At 58.1% G+C, this 16,115-nt stretch overlaps 2 protein-coding genes across 2 annotated transcripts; both read right to left on the bottom strand.

Moving 5' to 3' along the window:
* Nucleotides 1-2,165: 2,165 nt before the first annotated feature.
* On the bottom strand, nucleotides 2,166-5,686 carry SIAH2 (siah E3 ubiquitin protein ligase 2). Its single transcript, XM_054282554.1, has 2 exons — nucleotides 5,245-5,686; nucleotides 2,166-4,620 (listed from the first exon to the last, which is right to left on the bottom strand). Exons 1-2 carry the CDS (start codon nucleotides 5,638-5,640, stop codon nucleotides 4,063-4,065), a joined length of 954 nt encoding a protein of 317 aa, XP_054138529.1. The 5' UTR covers nucleotides 5,641-5,686; the 3' UTR covers nucleotides 2,166-4,062.
* Nucleotides 5,687-7,663: 1,977 nt separating this feature from the next.
* MINDY4B (MINDY family member 4B) lies at nucleotides 7,664-15,780 on the bottom strand. Its single transcript, XM_054282313.1, has 13 exons — nucleotides 15,683-15,780; nucleotides 15,403-15,430; nucleotides 14,551-14,688; nucleotides 13,722-13,841; nucleotides 12,340-12,431; nucleotides 11,940-12,105; nucleotides 11,480-11,545; nucleotides 10,887-10,957; nucleotides 10,662-10,731; nucleotides 10,161-10,340; nucleotides 9,311-9,491; nucleotides 8,727-8,875; nucleotides 7,664-7,933 (listed from the first exon to the last, which is right to left on the bottom strand). The coding sequence occupies exons 1-13, from the start codon at nucleotides 15,778-15,780 to the stop codon at nucleotides 7,664-7,666; spliced, it is 1,629 nt and encodes a 542-aa protein (XP_054138288.1).
* Nucleotides 15,781-16,115: the final 335 nt, after the last annotated feature.

The raw sequence follows: 16,115 nt of genomic DNA, 5'->3' as shown, positions 1-16,115 counted from the left end.
CTGCTCCGTTCCCCGTGCCCGCCTCGGCGGGGCTGCGGGCGCTGTGCCGGCCGCACCGCCCGGGGCCCACGGCCGGGAGCGGAGCCGGGGCGGCTCTAACGGGGCAGCCGGAGGCGCCCGGGCTGCGCGGGGCTGCGGGGACCCGTCGTGCTGGCGGGGGCCCTTGGTGCTGGCGGGGCCTGTGGTGCTGGCGGGGCCCCGAGCCGCCGCGCTCGGTCCTGGTCCCGCCGCGCTCGGTCCTGGTCCCGCCGTCCCGGCGCTCCGCGCCTGCCGAGCCCCGGCGCAGCTTGGAGCCGGACTGGGGGTGACACGCGTTACCAAACCCGGCGTGACTGCCTGTTCGGACACGACCTGTCTGCACCTGGAACACCTGCCCGAGTGGATTCCTTACACCTGTGTCACACGCTTGTCACACATGTTCCCGATCTCTCCCGTAGGACTTGGCGCTGTCGAACCTCTCCAAGGAATCTGCACATACAGCTCGGAGAATAAAAGAGAGAAAACCGTCTTGCACAAACCCAGCCAGGTTTGGATTCCCCTCGGGAGAGCAGGTGTGTGCTACCTTACCTGTGCTGTCGGTAAGAATTCGGAATGTCTTACTTCCACAACGGAGAAGTCGGTTTCACGTACTTTTCAGACAGAAAGAGCATGTCGAGGTGCGGCCAGTGTCTCGGGGGCTCACCTGAACTCCCCACAGCGCTGCGAGATCACTTCCACGGTCCCGACAGCACGGCTGGGGCAGGCCCTCGAGCTGAGCTATGCTTGCTCTAAACTCATCAGTCCCTGGACAGGCGCATTTTAATTTCTGTCTGAAGTGGAAATAGTTTCTAGGGAGAACTCTAGATCCACAGCAGGTGCTCCTGGTGGGCTGGAGAGCAGCCAAGGGTCTGCAGGGCACCTGGCTGGGGCTCTGTCCAGCATGCAGGTCTGTCTGCTGCGAGCTCCGTCTGGATGTGCTTCACCCTCCCTTTCAAGTCTGAGGGCTTGAGAGGGGTCAGCTCTATTCGGAGAACCAGGCAGGCCTCAATAACCTCAATGTCTTGGGGAACTTTTACTTGGCAAGTCGTATCAGCTGCCTTGGGAAGAAAACCTGAAACCTGAGGGAATCCTGAAATGAATGTCACTTGTCTGCTCAATGACCTGAACTGGAAACACCTCCCTTCTTGGCAGTGCCAGGTGAGGTATTCCTTATCCTAAACTCAATTTCAGTCAGAAAAGACACAAGGTGATGGGTTTATTTTGTGTGGGTTTTTTTGAAGTGAAATCTAACAAGAGTTTGCCACTTCTTCAGAACTGAGCGGTCTGGACAGACCTAATGATAACATGTGTTAACTTATCTAATGTGGATTATAGGTAACACTGGAGTAATTAATCCTGCTGTATTCAAAGACACACTCTGGAATTCTGCTTTAAGCAAAAATCCTCTTATGTCCCAGCTGTCAGTAAGAAAATTACCTTCCGCTACAAGTTCTGCTGAATTACAGAAAAGTTAATCAAATCCTTAGGAATTCTTGCTTGATGCATCCTGATGAAAGCACAGGTGGTAACAGGTGTTGGAACCATGGCATGACTTTGATCCTGCTTATGCAGGAGGCAATTAGTTCACCAGGCCAGAGTTCTGCCAGAGCCCAGTGTGAGACCAGGTGTAGAATCTTTAATTGTTGGTGTTCAGTGCCTAGAGAGTAAATCCTTGGGAGGTTTTTTCCATGGCTACTTGCAAGTTCTTGCAGCCAGACTAAGCCTCCCTTCACTGAGGCTGAACTTGTCCTTGTGCACTTTTCTGAGGGCTGGTGATGGCTGCTATGGGCTTGGACATAGAGCTCTCCCAGGAGGAACAGTCAGGACTGGTTTTCCTCGTTTGTATTGTATTTATTCACACCGAGTCTCACCCTTTCCCTGCCATTTTCCACTCCTGTGAGGCTTCCCCTGGCAGCATCACCCCGTGGCTCACTGCCTGCTCCAAAGGGCACGCACAGGGACGAGGTCTGGCACAGCCTACGGGAGGTTTGCTGTCAGTGATTCAGGCACAACGACCCCGTGGCAGAGCTGGGAGCTGCAGGCAGAGTCAGCTGCGGTGCCAGCACGGTGCCAGGGGCAAGGACCCCTCCAGGAGAGCCAGCCCATGCCAGGGGATCCCGGCCGATCCAGCACGGCCGAGCCCGCGGCGTAACCGCGGAGCACTCGTGGGTTAGCACAGCTCCTCAGCACAGGTTTGGCAAAATATTTATTGCAAAATAAAAGAAATATGGCAACAAAACTTAAATACCAAATGACAAGACACTGGCCATAAAGCTCTTGCTATATTATGAATCTTTTACAATAATCAATAGTAGAATGTGTCCCAGGGCAGCTGCACGAGGACAACCCTGTGTCTCTGGCTCCATCCATCTGCAGTCTGTGGGACTTGTGCCTCCTGCTTGCACCTGTACCTGGCCTGATCCCCCTAAAGCAGAGAGGAGGCAGCAATTCCATGTGAAATGTACCATGCCATACCCCAGCCCCTTCTCTCCTTTTTCCTGTTGAAGCCGCCACCACAGCTGACCCAGTGCCCTTCCCTTCCGTAAGGTAGCAGGGAATGGAGAAACATTGCTGACGTACCTACTGTTCCCCCCTCAGCTTCTCCTGTGACAGGTTCCTTGGATTTCTTTCCTTTCTCACCTATCAGGAAAGGACAGGCAGCCAGGGAGGATTGTGAGCAGCCAGGGATCAGGTTGGGAATGCTAAAGCCTGAAAGAATTAAATCTGGCCAGGGGCATCAAGGGCAACAAGCAAAGCAACCTCTATAGGTACACGGGTGATAGAAGGAAGACTCGGGAGAAGGTGGACCCTCTAAGGAAGGAAATGGGAGCCCCAGTTCCCTGGGACGTGCAGAGGGCTGAGGTACTCGGCCGTGTTTCTGACTCAGCCTTCGTGGCAAGCTGCTCCAGCCACTCTGCCCAAGTCGCAGGAGGCAAAGGCAGAGGGCGGGAGAACAAAGAACTGCCCGCAGCAGGGGAGGAGTGGGCTCGAGGAGGTCGAAGGGACCTGAAGGTGCACAAGTCCATGGGACCTAATGAGATGCACCTGCAGGTTCAGAGGGACTGGTGGAGGAAGTGGCTTGGCCACCATCATCCATCGTGTTTGAGAAGTTGAGGCAGTCCAGAGGAGTTCCTGCTGACTTCGAAAGGGAAACATAACCCTCTTCTGTTAGAAAGAGGAAAAAGGAAGATCCAGAGCTACAGGTGGTCAGGTCTCACCTCAGTGCCTGGAAAGAGATTGGAGCAGATCCTCCTGGAAGCTATGCTAAGGCACATGGAAAATAAGGAGGTGATTGGTGATAGCCAACATGGCTTCACTAAGGGTAAATCATGAGAACTTAGAGCTCCTTCCAGTGCCTAAAGGTGCTACAAGAGAGCTGGAGAGGGACTTTGGACAAGGGCCTGGAGTGACAGACAAGGGGGACTGGCTTCCCACTGCCAGCAGATAGGGTGGGATGGGATATTGGGAAGGAATTGTTCCTGGGAGGGTGGGCAGGCCCTGGCACAGGGTGCCCAGAGCAGCTGGGGCTGCCCCTGGATCCCAGGCAGTGCCCAAGGCCAGGCTGGACAGGGCTGGGAGCAGCCTGGGACAGTGGAAGGTGTCCCTGTCCATGACAGGGGGATTGGAACAGATGATAGTCTCTTCCAAACCAAACCCTCTTGTGATACTAAAACCTTTTCTTAAAGCTCACCAGCATCAGAGGGAGTCTGTACTGCTGATGAAAAGGCTTATAGGTATGCTCCAAACTGGAGCCTCTTAAGCCATATATCCAATGGAAGCACTCTTCACATAAAATATAATTAAATTATAAAAGGTAACTGTGTGTGTAATCTTCCTAAGGCACCCAAGAATTTTAAAAGACCTTGTCCTGCTCACATTACTCACAGCACACTCTTGTTCCTCTTCTGCCCAAAGTTGCAACCGCTGGCTAGTCAGAAACCTTAGCATACAAGATGACACAGTTGAACAGCGTAAAAAACAGGAACCGAAACCAAACCCCAGTGCAGCACTGCCTCCAGCCAGCTCGAGCCTGCCAGCAATGCATCACGGGCAGCACATAGAAATGGTGACGTTGATGCCGAGGTTCCCGCTGTCAGCAAAGAGGTGCGCGGTGGCCGTGTCAAAAACGAGGCAGTTGCTGTTGCGGATGGCCACGAGCACGCCGTCGTGGATGGAGCAGGGAGACGCCTCCCAGGTCAGCCGGTGGCAGCTGCCGTGCAGCTCCAGTCTGTACTGAAAGCTCTCCGCCTGCTTGCGGGTGCCGATGAGCAGCACGGTGGCAAAAAACTGCTGGTGGCCTTCGCACTTCTCCTGCTTCTTCAGCACCAGCATGAAGTGGTGACCGAAGCACGACTGCATCATCACCCAGTCCACCGCCCCTGGCAGGTTAATGTCTGTGGCAAGGAAAATGATGTCTTCTCCCTGAAGGGTGGTAATGCTTTTGTGGGCATGCATGAGGTGGGACATCACGGCTTCCAAGGACCCCTCCCAGTCACAGGAGGTACCGGGGCACGGGCAGGAGTAGGGACGGTACTCACAGATGGCTTCGTGTTTTGGCTTTTCTGTGTGGTGGAGGGTCAGGGAGCAGCCTGTCGTGGCATACTGGAAAGAGACCAAACACAAGCCGTCAGGAAAGGCACCAGCACTGGCAGGCGCTGCTCCCACCCGTCAGCTGCAAACACAGGTGATCAACCAGAGCTCCCGTGCTCATTGCAAATATTACATTACTTGTACGGAGCCCTGGATTCAAGCTGAGCTTTACTTAGTTTTTGTTTCCACTTAAAATGGATTCTTCTTGTCTTTTGTGGTTGTTTTTTCCTAACACAAGCACTTAGATAAAATGGGCTGTATGGCTGAGTTGTATTTAGATCTGCTGCTGCAGTTAGACCTGATCCGTCCAGATCAGCTGGAGAGGTCCTGGCTTGGATATTCCTTTTCTTTAAAAAGAACAGAGGATTCTAGTTTCAACAACTGGGGTGGTGGGTGAGTGTCCTTTGCAGGGGGGTGTGGGGGGTGGTCTGGGGACATGGATGTGGGGGTGATGCCTGGGGGTTTTCAGCAGGGATGCAGGAATCGGGGTGATGGCTGGGGGTTTCGGCAGGGGTGCAGGGATCGGGGTGATGCCTGGGGGTTTCGGCAGGGGTGCAGGGATCGGGGTGATGCTGCAGGAGTGCAGGGATCGGGGGTGGTCCGGGCCCGTCCCCCTGCCCAGCCCCTCATCCTTACCTTGCACGGGAAGAGGACAGCCGAGGCCACCTTCTCCATGGCCAGGTTCCTGATGTTGGGGGTGAGGGAGCCCCGGCAGGTGGGACAGAGGCTCAGCTGCTGCCGGCATTGCTTGCACACCAGGTGCCCGGCCTGGCACTGCAGGATGGGCGGCAGGACATAGTCGAAGCAGATGGGGCACTCGAAGAGCGAGGTCAGCTCCTGCTGCTGCTGCTGCTGCTGCTGCTGCTGCTGCTGCTGCTGCTGCTGCTGGGGGGGAGGAAGAGGAGGAGGAGGGGGAGGCGGCGGAGAAGCCCCGCCGGTGCCCGGCAGGACGGCGGCAGGGGACGGGGCGTGCTGCTGCTGCTTTCCGCAAGGCTTGCTAGGGCCGGGGCCGGCGGAGGACGGGCGGCTCATCGCGCCTCGCCACCGCCGCCACCATCGGGCCGCGCTGGGGACGGGGCGGAGGCGGTGGCACAGGAGGAGGAGGAGGAGGATGATGATGGACGGGGCGGCGCTGGGCGAGCGGCGGCTGCGCGCGGCCCCCGCCCCGCTCCCGGCGTGCCCCGCGCGGGCCCGCCCAGGGCTGCCGGCGCTGCGCGGGAGCGTCTGCTCCGCGGGACCGGGTCCCTATACGGGCACCGTGTCCCTGTACCGGCACCGTGTCCCTTTACCGGCACCGTGTCCCTTTAGTGGCACCGTGTCCCTATACCGGCACCGTGTCCCTTTAGCGGCACCGTGTCCCTTTACCGGCGCCGTGTCCCTGTACCGGCACCGTGTCCCTTTACCGGCACCGTGTTCCTATACCGGCACCGTGTCCCTTTAGTGGCACCGTGTCCCTATACCGGCACCGTGTCCCTTTACCGGCGCCGTGTCCCTGTACCGGCACCGTGTCCCTTTAGCGGCACCGTGTTCCTATACCGGCACCGTGTCCCTTTAGCGGCGCCGTGTCCCTTTAGTGCCACCGTGTCCCTATACCGGCACCGTGTCCCTTTAGCGGCACCGTGTCCCTTTACCGGCGCCGTGTCCCTGTACCGGCACCGTGTCCCTTTACCGGCACCGTGTTCCTATACCGGCACCGTGTCCCTTTAGCGGCACCGTGTCCCTTTACCGGCGCCGTGTCCCTGTACCGGCACCGTGTCCCTTTACCGGCACCGTGTCCCTTTACCGGCGCCGTGTCCCCTCAACGGCATCGTGTCCCTTTACCGGCACCGTGTCCCTATACCGACACTGTGTCCCTTTACCGGCACCGTGTCCCTATACCGGCACCGTGTCCCTTTATCGGCACCGTGTTCCTTTACCGGCATCGTGTCCCTATACCGGCACCGTGTCCCTTTACCGGCACCGTGTCCCTATACCGGCACCGTGTCCCTTTACCGGCACCGTGTCCTGTCAGCCCCTCGGCGGCGCCGGGTCCCTTTACCGGCACCGTGTCTCCTCCGCGGCACCGGGTCCCTTTACCGGCACCGTGTCCCTTTACCGGCACCGTGTCCCCTCAGCGGCACCGTGTCCTGTCAGCCCCTCAGCGGCACCGTGTCTCCTCCGCGGCACCGTGTCTCTTTACCGGCCCCGTGCCCTGCCAGCCCCTCACCGGGAGCGTGCCCCATAGCGGGACTGCCCGCCCTCGGCGGGCCCGTGCCCCGCACCGGGCCCGTGCCCCTCGCCGGGCCCGTGCCCCACACCGCGCCCGTGCATGCCCCGCGGCCCTGGCCCCTGTCCCGGTGCGGCGGGAGCTGCGGGTGCGCGGGGCCCGCAGCGCCGGGGCTGAGCCGCGGCCCCGCAGCGCGATCGCAGACCCCAGTCTGCTGTAACCAGCATCTCCTCATCCCGGCCCAGCATAATCTCGGGCCGGGTGCCGCGGCTTCTTTTTGTTTTTCGTAAAATTCAATAAATCGGAACCAAGTTTCTGGATCACTTGCAGAAGGTTTATTGTTCTCAATTGTTGTTAGCAACATGGTAAGGGTGTGACTTACAGGTCGTTCTGGTGTGATGACAATGAAAAAGGAAGTGGACAGTGGTTTCTGTCAGCTAGAAGCAATATGCCCTGCCCGTGCTTGTCAGGTGAACGTAGGGTGCCAGGATTTGGCAAAGGCAGTAAAATCACTGAACCGCAGAGCCCCAGAGCAGTTTGGGTTGAAAAAGCCCTCTAAGACCAGTAAGTTCAACCACTACCCCAGCACTGCCAAGGCCACCACTAAACATGTTCCCAAATCACACATCTGCACAGCTTTTAAGTCCCTCCAGGGATGGAGACTCCACCACTGCCATGGCATCTTTGCCAGCACTTTACTCTTTCCTTTTCCTGCCAGCCGTCGTGGGGAGCAGGAGAACCTGCATCCTACCACTGGAAAAGGCGTGCAGTGGGACAGGGTTGCAAGTCGCTGTTCCTGCAGCGCACGCTTCTGCAGTGGGTGTGATGCCTTGTGGACAAGGTGTCGCTTCAACGCACCAAAGGCTGTTTGACTGGAGAGAGCTTTTTGTCCTCCGGAGTGCAGTGCCCAGCGCAGCTGGTGGCGTGTGGGAGATGGCAGTGCCCGGCAGGAGCAGGGGCCCATCCTGCTCCCTCCTCAGAAGAAGGGGTCTGTCCCGTTCCAGCTGACGGTCGCTCCTGGCCACTTGGTCCTGATTGCCATCTCCAGGGCTGGGCGCCTCCTCCCTGGGCTGCAGGGGCCTTCCCTCTGAGCCTCTTCCCAGTGATGCGAATGAGTGTCTGAAGAGGAAGTGAAAAATAAATGTCTAAAAAAATCTTAACAACCCAACCCCACTCAAAAAGGCTTCAGTGACAGCTAAAAGCAGAAGCCTCTGCAGCTGCATTGGTGTAGATGTGCTGCCATCCTGCCCCAGGGAGCAGGTGGAGGCTGAGCAGGGCCTCCCGGGCTGGGGACTGCCCCTGCACCGAGGGCCCCCCGGGAAATTCTGCTGCTCTGGGTGCAGCTCCTTGCATGATTGCAAACAGTGTTTGATATGCAAACAGTGTTTGCATACTGCGTTTCTGGGCAGATGCTCAGATAGCATCTGTGGCCACACCAGGTATCATGACAGTTATCTCAAATCACTCTGCTTCCTTGCAGATTTACCCTTTAATTTCAAGGTTCTGACTTTGCTTTAAATGCTGCAGTGAAAGGAGAGCAAGGAAGGAGGCACCCAGTGAGGAAGGTAAGTGATGCACAGCAGCAGAGAAACACGAACCTTGCACCCCAAGCACAAAGCCTGGTTCACAACCCAAGCGTTGCTACAGCAGCAGTTCGTCCCTCCTGAGGGGATATGAAACTCGGTGGGGAACACGAGGGCTGTGGTGGCAGCTGGTGCTGGGCAGGAGGACAGACTTGAGCCAGGCAGGTGGCCCTGCTGCGTGCCAGCCTCGCTGCCTTGGTGGGCAGGTTTTGTCTGGGATAGAATTCATTGCCTTCCCAGTGTCTGGTATGGAGCTGTGTTGTGGCTTTGTGCTGAGCACAGGGCTGATTGCACAGAGGTGATTTTGTTCCTCCTGGCAGTGCCCCCACAGCCAAGGCCTGTTTGCTCCCACCTGCTGCCACGCTGCTGAGGAGGGTGGGAGTGCGTGGCAGGCTGGGAGAAGGCACAGCCAGGACAGAGGAGCCAGAACGATCAAAGGGGTATTGCAGACCCTGTGGCATCATGCTCAGTATATGAACTGGGGGCAGGGAAGAGAAAGGCCTTTTGAGTATGGTGTTTGTCGTCCCAAGTCACTGCTGTGTGTGATGGGCCCTGCAACGCCTGCCTGCCTATGGAGGAAGCAAATTCATTCTTTATTTTCCTTGGCTTGTGTGTGTGGCTTTTGCTTTTCTTATTACCCTGTCTCTATGTGGACCCACAAGTTCTTTAGCTTCCACCCTTCCAATTCCCTCCCTGATGCTGTGGGTGGGGGAGTGAGTGAGCAGCTGCACGGGGCTTGAGGCCTGGGTGGGGTAAAACCCCGGCAGCTGGAGAGAATGTTATTATAAATGTTGAACTAATCATGAAACAGTCCAGCTTCCTGGTACGTTCAAAGTTTGTATTGAGTGTTTAATGCAGGAACGAGTTATCTGTGCTGCCCACACCTCAGTCCCTGGTAAATCTGGGTCCGTACCTATCGTCAGGCGGGCAGTTTGGGTCTGCTCCTGCTGCCCACTGTAGAAGTACAGGTGGAAAATTCTCTCGGCTTTCCAGTCGGAGAGCAGGCGGCTGTCGGTGCCGAAGAGCACGCTGAGCCTGCCCGAGAGGCTGCACAGCCACACGGGCAGCCGGGGCGTCCGCAGCCCGGGGCTCACCTGGCAGGGGGACACTTGTCGGGAGCCTGGGGGTCCCACTGCCCGTGGGGCTGCCCTGTGCTCACCTGGGCTGTGCCGGGTCCCGCTCTGTGCCCTGCGCTCACCTGGGCTGTGCCGCGGGGGTCCCGCTGTGTGCCCTGCCCTCACCTGGGCTGTGCCGGGTCCCGCTGTGTGCCCTGCGCTCACCTGGGCTGTGCCGGGTCCCGCTCTGTGCCCTGCCCTCACCTGGGCTGTGCCGGGTCCCGCTCTGTGCCCTGCACTCACCTGGGCTGTGCCGGGTCCCGCTCTGTGCCCTGCCCTCACCTGGGCTGTGCCCTGTCCCGCTCTGTGCCCTGCCCTCACCTGGGCTGTGCCGCGGGGGTCCCGCTGTGTGCCCTGCCCTCACCTGGGCTGTGCCCTGTCCCGCTCTGTGCCCTGCCCTCACCTGGGCTGTGCCGCGGGGGTCCCGCTGTGTGCCCTGCCCTCACCTGGGCTGTGCCCTGTCCCGCTCTGTGCCCTGCCCTCACCTGGGCTGTGCCGGGGGGTCCCGCTGCCCGCTCTGTGCCCTGCCCTCACCTGGGCTGTGCCGCGGGGGTCCCGCTGTGTGCCCTGCCCTCACCTGGGCTGTGCCCTGCCCTCACCTGGGCTGTGCCGGGGGGTCCCGCTGCCCGCTCTGTGCCCTGCCCTCACCTGCCGCTGCCGCCGCGCCCGCTCCCAGCGCAGGAAGCCCACGCGGCCCCGCGGCCCCGCCGCCCCGCCGCCTCCGCCGTCCCCAGCGCCGGGCTCCGGCTCCCGCCCGCCGCCGCCGCCGCCGCCGCCGCCGAGCTGCCGCGGGCTCGCCCGGCCCGTCAGGAGCAGGCTGAGCACGGCCTGCGGGAAACGGCCCGCTCGCACCGGGCACACCGGCAAACGCCCGCGCAGGCCGTGGCCTGCTCCCAGCTTGTGGCAATGCCGGGCTGCCAGTGGCATTTTAGAAATTATTGTTACCGTCATCATCATCATCATCATCATCATCATCATCATCATCATCACCTGTTTTTTAAGTCCTCAGTCATGATTAAAGTTGCAAATTTTTTTTTATGAACTTAGGCTTATTTTTTCTTTGGATTAATTATCAAGTGATATTTTTTTTCCTAAACTGGATGTGGGAATAATAAAACCAGAACGCTTGAGACATGTGTCTGATCCTACCTCCGTACAGGTGATGTTTCCAGCGCTGATGTTCAACAGAGGAGCTGCGTCACCCAAGTCCTCTTGGACCCTGTGTGGCCAAGCAGAGACCATCAGGGCAGCGCTGGGCCCGTGCCAGAGGCAACACTGCACCTCCCTGCCCGGCCACCAGAAATGGGAGGAAAGGAAAAGGCCTTTCAGGAGATATAACCAAATACAGGAAAATGTTTAAAAAGCAAAATATACCTTTCAAGTGTCCTAGAGAAAAGTAAACTGTATAAAAATAGGATCACTCCATGGCTTCCTTCACCTCTGAACTGAAAAAAGAAATAAGGCATCACAGGGGAGAAATTATGGCCTGTAAATAGTATTTAATTAAAACAATTCCTCTGCTTCAACACAGCCCTAGGTGAGTGTGTTAAGTTAGACAAGTAAGGTGTTATTCCAGGAAGATTTTGTAACTAACTTTGTTTAATAGGTTCAGGTAAAAAATGAAAGAAGAAACTTCCAGTTATTGGCTAAATGGGTTTTGTACATTTTTTCCCATATTTTTTCTGAGGCTGCAAGGAATCACATCTTTGAATGATGTACAAAGTACTGCCCTGTTTACTCAGTGTTTGTGGGCTGAAAGATCTGGAATAATGGGTAAAGTCACAGGGGTTTATATGGGAGCAGAATCCCTTCCCATAGGAAGGGCTGGAAATGAACTAACTGTGCCTTAACTGTGTGAATGTCCTGATGATGTTAACACTGCTGTGTCCAAAATGCCCAATTTGAATGGGAAATAAGATGTAATTTAGCAAGAAAATAACTTGGATAAAGCAGTTATCCCCACTTACACAGTTTATGTGATCAGAGATGAACTCCTGAGCAGCAGCTTTCTCCGAGAACTCGAACAGCCGGATCTGCTGGGCATGGGCGCCGTGAGGGTGGTGCAAAGGAGACACGAATTATAACAAAAAGCTGAGCTTTTGAATCTCCGTTAGTCAAGTAAGTTCCGTTAGTCAAGTACAAGAACAACGCAAAGGTTTGCTGTGCCCCTTGCCCAGCTGTGGGCTCTGGCTGTGCAGGGAGCCAGGGCAGCCGCTCTGTGCTCACAGGACTCTCCTGCTTGCAGGAGAAGGAAGGTGGGTTTGGTGAAGGGGAGCCGGAGGTGTCACAGGCTGCAGCCACACCTGGCTCTGGGTGATCCCTGTTTGCAGGGCAGCATTGGTGGGGGGCAGGTGCAGGAGGTTCTGTGTTTTGGGCCAAGGTGTCTCTAAGGAAAACCCCGCTGGCAGAAGGCGGTTCCATACTCACTCTCTCTGTGACGCTGTTGGCCCTGCAGCCTTCGCGTGGCATCGTGGGGACGGGGGCGGTGACGAGGCACACGACGGCTCTGCCACCTCCTCCTGCTGCCCACAGGGTCTCTGCCAGGGCCGTGGCCAGGGCCCGGCCCTGCTCCCCGTGCCCGAGCCGGCGCAGCCTGTGCCAGGGGAAACCAGGGGCTGCGGCACCACACAGGAGGGGGCACGTGCCACTGTCCCAGAATCGGAGGATCTGGGGGGAATCAGCCTTGCCAGGGGGTCAGCCAAGGCTTCTCTCCCAGTGCATATCCCCACCTGAACCTGGGTCCGGTTTGCCTGAACCCAGAGGCTGGCACTGACCAAGCAATGCATGGAAATCATTTTCATGCATCCCATGAGGCCCAGCAGCTTACCTTGCCAGGTGAGTACATTCTGTCTCTCTTGTGAAGAGCAGGAATGCGATGATGTGTGCTTGTACAGCTGCCAGAATGGCTCTTGTTCCTCCCTAGGAACAGAAAAACAGCCCCTGCCATCTGAGGAGTCTGAAGGAGCACTCGTCACACCCGGTAGTCCCTGGCCAGGGGCACAACAAGAGGAGAGGAGAGGAAGCTGCAGAGTAGCCCTGGCCATGTGCATGATGCTGTGGGTGGGTGCCCTTCCTTTCCTCCTCTGTGCCAGGGAATAGCCCCCAGCTCCAGGAACCCTCTGTGCTGGGAAGCTCCAAGGTTTGTTTTGGCCTCACAGCAAAGGGACAGAGGCGCTGGGGCAGCCCAGGGTTGATGTGAGGCTGCACACGGGAGTGCCTGTGCCCGCTCTGCACCGTGCTGGCACCCACCAGGGCTGTGCTGACCCTCCAGGGCTGTGCTGACCCACCCGGGCTGTGCTCACCCACCCGGGCTGTGCTCCCTCCGTGAGCACCGAGCTCTGGAATGCAGGGAGTGGCGCCCGTGGCCGTGGCCAGCGTTCCAGCCCCCGGACAAGGTGGGGGGATTTACAATTCGAGTGTGTATCTTGGCCTTCTGCTGCGGGTGCAGCATGGTGATGTTAAATAAGGAAGAAGAAAACCTCCATCTCAGAGAATTATAAATTATAGTCTAGGTGACTTCACTTGTTGGATTTTTAGGTAGAGCAGGAATAATCGGGTAAGTCTAATTCTCTGAAAAGATATGAGCTTTTTGCAACCTGCTGCATCTCTCCTGAGCAGGTGTGTGGGGCACAGGTGTGCGGGGTACAGGTGTGTGGGGTATAGATGTGCAAGGTACAGGTGTGTAGAGTACAGGTGTGTGCAGGTTACAGGTGTGCAGGTTACAGGTATGCAGGGTACAGGTGTTCAGGACACAGGTGTGCGGGGTACAGGTGTGCGGGGTACAGATCTGCACGGTACAGATGTGCATGGTACAGGTGTTCAGGACACAGGTGTGCAGAGTACAGATGCGCAGGGCACAGGTGTGCAGGGTACAGGTGTTCAGGACACAGGTGTGCAGGACACAGGTGTGCAGGACACAGGTGTGTGTGCTGCCGGGGTCCCTGCCCCTCTGCCGGCCCCTGCGCTGTCTGTGGCAGCAGAGCCGTGGCAGGGGCTGTTGGGGGCTCACCTGTGCTGCGTGTGGCAGCAGAGCCGTGGCAGGGGCTGTTGGGGTCTCACCTGTGCTGCGTGTGGCAGCAGAGCCGTGGCAGGGGCTGTTGGGGGCTCACCTGTGCTGCGTGTGGCAGCAGAGCCGTGGCAGGGGCTGTTGGGGTCTCACCTGTGCTGCCTGTGGCAGCAGAGCCGTGGCAGGGGCTGTTGGGGGCTCACCTGTGCTGCCTGCAGCGCGTAGGCCAGGCGGGAGCGCGGCGGGTGGAAGCTGAAGCGCGCCGCTGCCCACTCGCAGCTGAAGAGGGGCACCGTGCCCCCGAAGAGCAGCTGCTGCAGCCTCTGTGGAGCAGGGGCAGAGGGGCCGGGTCAGAGCTGCGGCCCGGCGTGAGGGTCGGTGCCCTCAGGGCTCCCCAGGTGCAGGTGCTGAGCGTGCCCTCAGCCAGGGCACAGCACCTGCCTGGAGCCGGGCCTCGCAGCTTCACAGCAAAGCAATGTTTGAGCTCAGTGCAGGCACTGCACACAGCATTCAGCCACTCTGCTGAAGCCTGGCTGTACATTTACATTTCGCATTTGGGTACGGTGCATATTTTGGGGAAGATTGCGCAGGGGCCAGTCCTGCCATTGCCTGCAGGTCTGCCGAGCTGCTGGACAACAGCACCTGGCAGCAGTGCTTTTGGGGCCAGGCACTCAGCGGGACCTGAAATCCCTCCCTGATGGTGTTAAAGGCCCTTTCCAAGCCAAACAATTCTAAGATTCCCTGATCCTGCCTCCTGTCCTGAGGCTGTTTGTCAGGGAAGCCCCCAAGCGCAGGGAAATGTTGCCTGTTGTCTTTGGCTGATTCTCTCCCGAGAATTATTGCGTATCAGCTTTAAGGTTGCATTCCAGCCACGTTTGTTAAGAGTCTCCTAAATAATCCATCCCCATCCCACGCCCTGTTCAGCTGACAGCAGGCTGAACCCTGCAGTCGGGGCACCAGGAAAGGCTCCCCAGCCTCTTTCCCTTCAGGAGATTCAATTACAGCTCATGCTTAATTCAGCAGGCAGCTCACCGTGGCCGCGTCCGGGGAGATGGGGCGGCCGCCCGCGCCCTGAGGGAGCAGGAGGGGCCGGGGGACGGCGGAGGGGGGCTGCGGCCCCGGGGACTGCCCGGCTCCGGGCGCTCCGCGGCCGGCGCTGCTCGGTCCCTGCTGCGGGGAGATGGGCATCCATCACCGGGGCTGCTGCTGCTGCTGCAGCGCCCAGCGTGCCCCCAGTGCCCCCAGTGCCCCCAGTGCCCCCAGTGCATCACCCGGGCCAGCGCTGCTCTGTCCCTGCTGCGGGGAGATGGGCATCCATCACCGGGGCTGCTGCTGCTGCTGCAGCACCCAGCGTGCCCCCAGTGCCCCCAGTGCCCCCCGGGCATCACCGGGGCTGCTGCTCCCCCACCCAGCGTGCCCCCAGTGCGCCCAGGTGGGCACAGTGCCTGGGCTGGCAGGGGGCTGGGGGCACGGGTTGCTCTGGAACGGGGGTGCCCTTGAATTCCAGCTGCTTTCACACACTCCCAACACATCCCTCCGAGCCGATGACCGCCGCAGGTAATAGTGCTGTGTTTGTCTGAATTACAGGGAATAACTTCAGTGTCTCCCAACCTAAGGGCACAGCAGGCTTTCCAAATACTTACATTTTAGAGATCTTAGTTTGTTTTCTAAAACTCAGCATTAGTTTTTAATGGAAAGGTTAAACAAGTGCAGGACTGGTCTGCCTCTTTGACTTCAAAATATCTGAAGTCTGTTTCTCAAAGAAGCAGCATGAGAAATGAATCTCCATAGATACCTGGGCTGCAGGTGTGGACGTGTGCCATCTAAGGACAGCCCAAAACTCACCAGACAAACAGAAAATATTACCTTTGGAAAAGGAGTTACCTGATGAGTCGTGCTGTTGATTTCCAAGCTGAAAGCATAAATAAAGTACAAATGAAAACACCCAACAAAGGTATTACTAGCATGTGGGGAAACCGGAGTCCAGCCAGAAGAGAACCCCAGAACAAAGGAAGAATAAGACCTGTAGCATTTATATTACCGGGTGCACAAGGATCTTTTGTCATTGCCACATAAGTTTTGTAATAAAACATAACTTGAAAAATTGCGTTAAATAACCACCTGGAATTAAAACCGTGTCAAAGAAGCGGAATAAAAACCTTACCCACAGGAACTGAAGATTTCCCTCCACTTGCTGAGGTCAGCGATTCTGCTGGCGATCTCCTGCAGCGCTGCGGGCGCAGCGTGCCCCGGGTCACCCATGGTCCGGAGCGGGGCCGCGCTGCCCCCGCTGCTGCGGGCACCGAGCCCTGCCGCCGCCGTGGGGAGCGAGACAGCCCGAGCATCAATGATTAATGCGGCAGGAGCGGCTGCTGGGGAACGCGGGGCCGGAGCGGGGCCGGAGCGGGGCATTGTCCAGCATGAGCAGGAGCGGGGGCATTGTTCAGCACAGGGCAGGAGCGGGGCTGTGTCCCACAGCGGGGCAGGAGCGGGGCCGTGTCCCACAGCGGGGCAGGAGCGGGGCATTGTCCAGCATGAGCAGGAGCGGGGCTGTGTCCCACAGCGGGGCAGAGCGGGAGCATTTCCCAGCCCGGGGC

Source organism: Melozone crissalis, unplaced genomic scaffold (assembly GCF_028551555.1).
Source record: "Melozone crissalis strain CALT ecotype California unplaced genomic scaffold, PUWL_Pcris_2 ptg000034l_1, whole genome shotgun sequence".
NCBI classification, from domain to species: Eukaryota; Metazoa; Chordata; class Aves; order Passeriformes; family Passerellidae; genus Melozone; species Melozone crissalis.
This window is presented reverse-complemented; position numbering and strand designations above follow the sequence as displayed.

Excerpts from the sequence above, each read along its gene's own strand:
- SIAH2 (XM_054282554.1), bottom strand. The coding sequence starts at position 5,640 with ATGAGCCGCCCGTCCTCCGCCGGCCCCGGCCCTAGCAAGCCTTGCGGA. Across the intron at positions 4,621-5,244 it reads CTGTCCTCTTCCCGTGCAAG|TATGCCACGACAGGCTGCTC; the intron begins GTAAGGATGAGG and ends GTCTCTTTCCAG.
- MINDY4B (XM_054282313.1), bottom strand. The coding sequence starts at position 15,780 with ATGGGTGACCCGGGGCACGCTGCGCCCGCAGCGCTGCAGGAGATCGCC. Across the intron at positions 10,732-10,886 it reads TTCTCTAGGACACTTGAAAG|GGTCCAAGAGGACTTGGGTG; the intron begins GTATATTTTGCT and ends TTGGCCACACAG. Across the intron at positions 10,341-10,661 it reads GAAACATCACCTGTACGGAG|GCCGTGCTCAGCCTGCTCCT; the intron begins GTAGGATCAGAC and ends CGTTTCCCGCAG.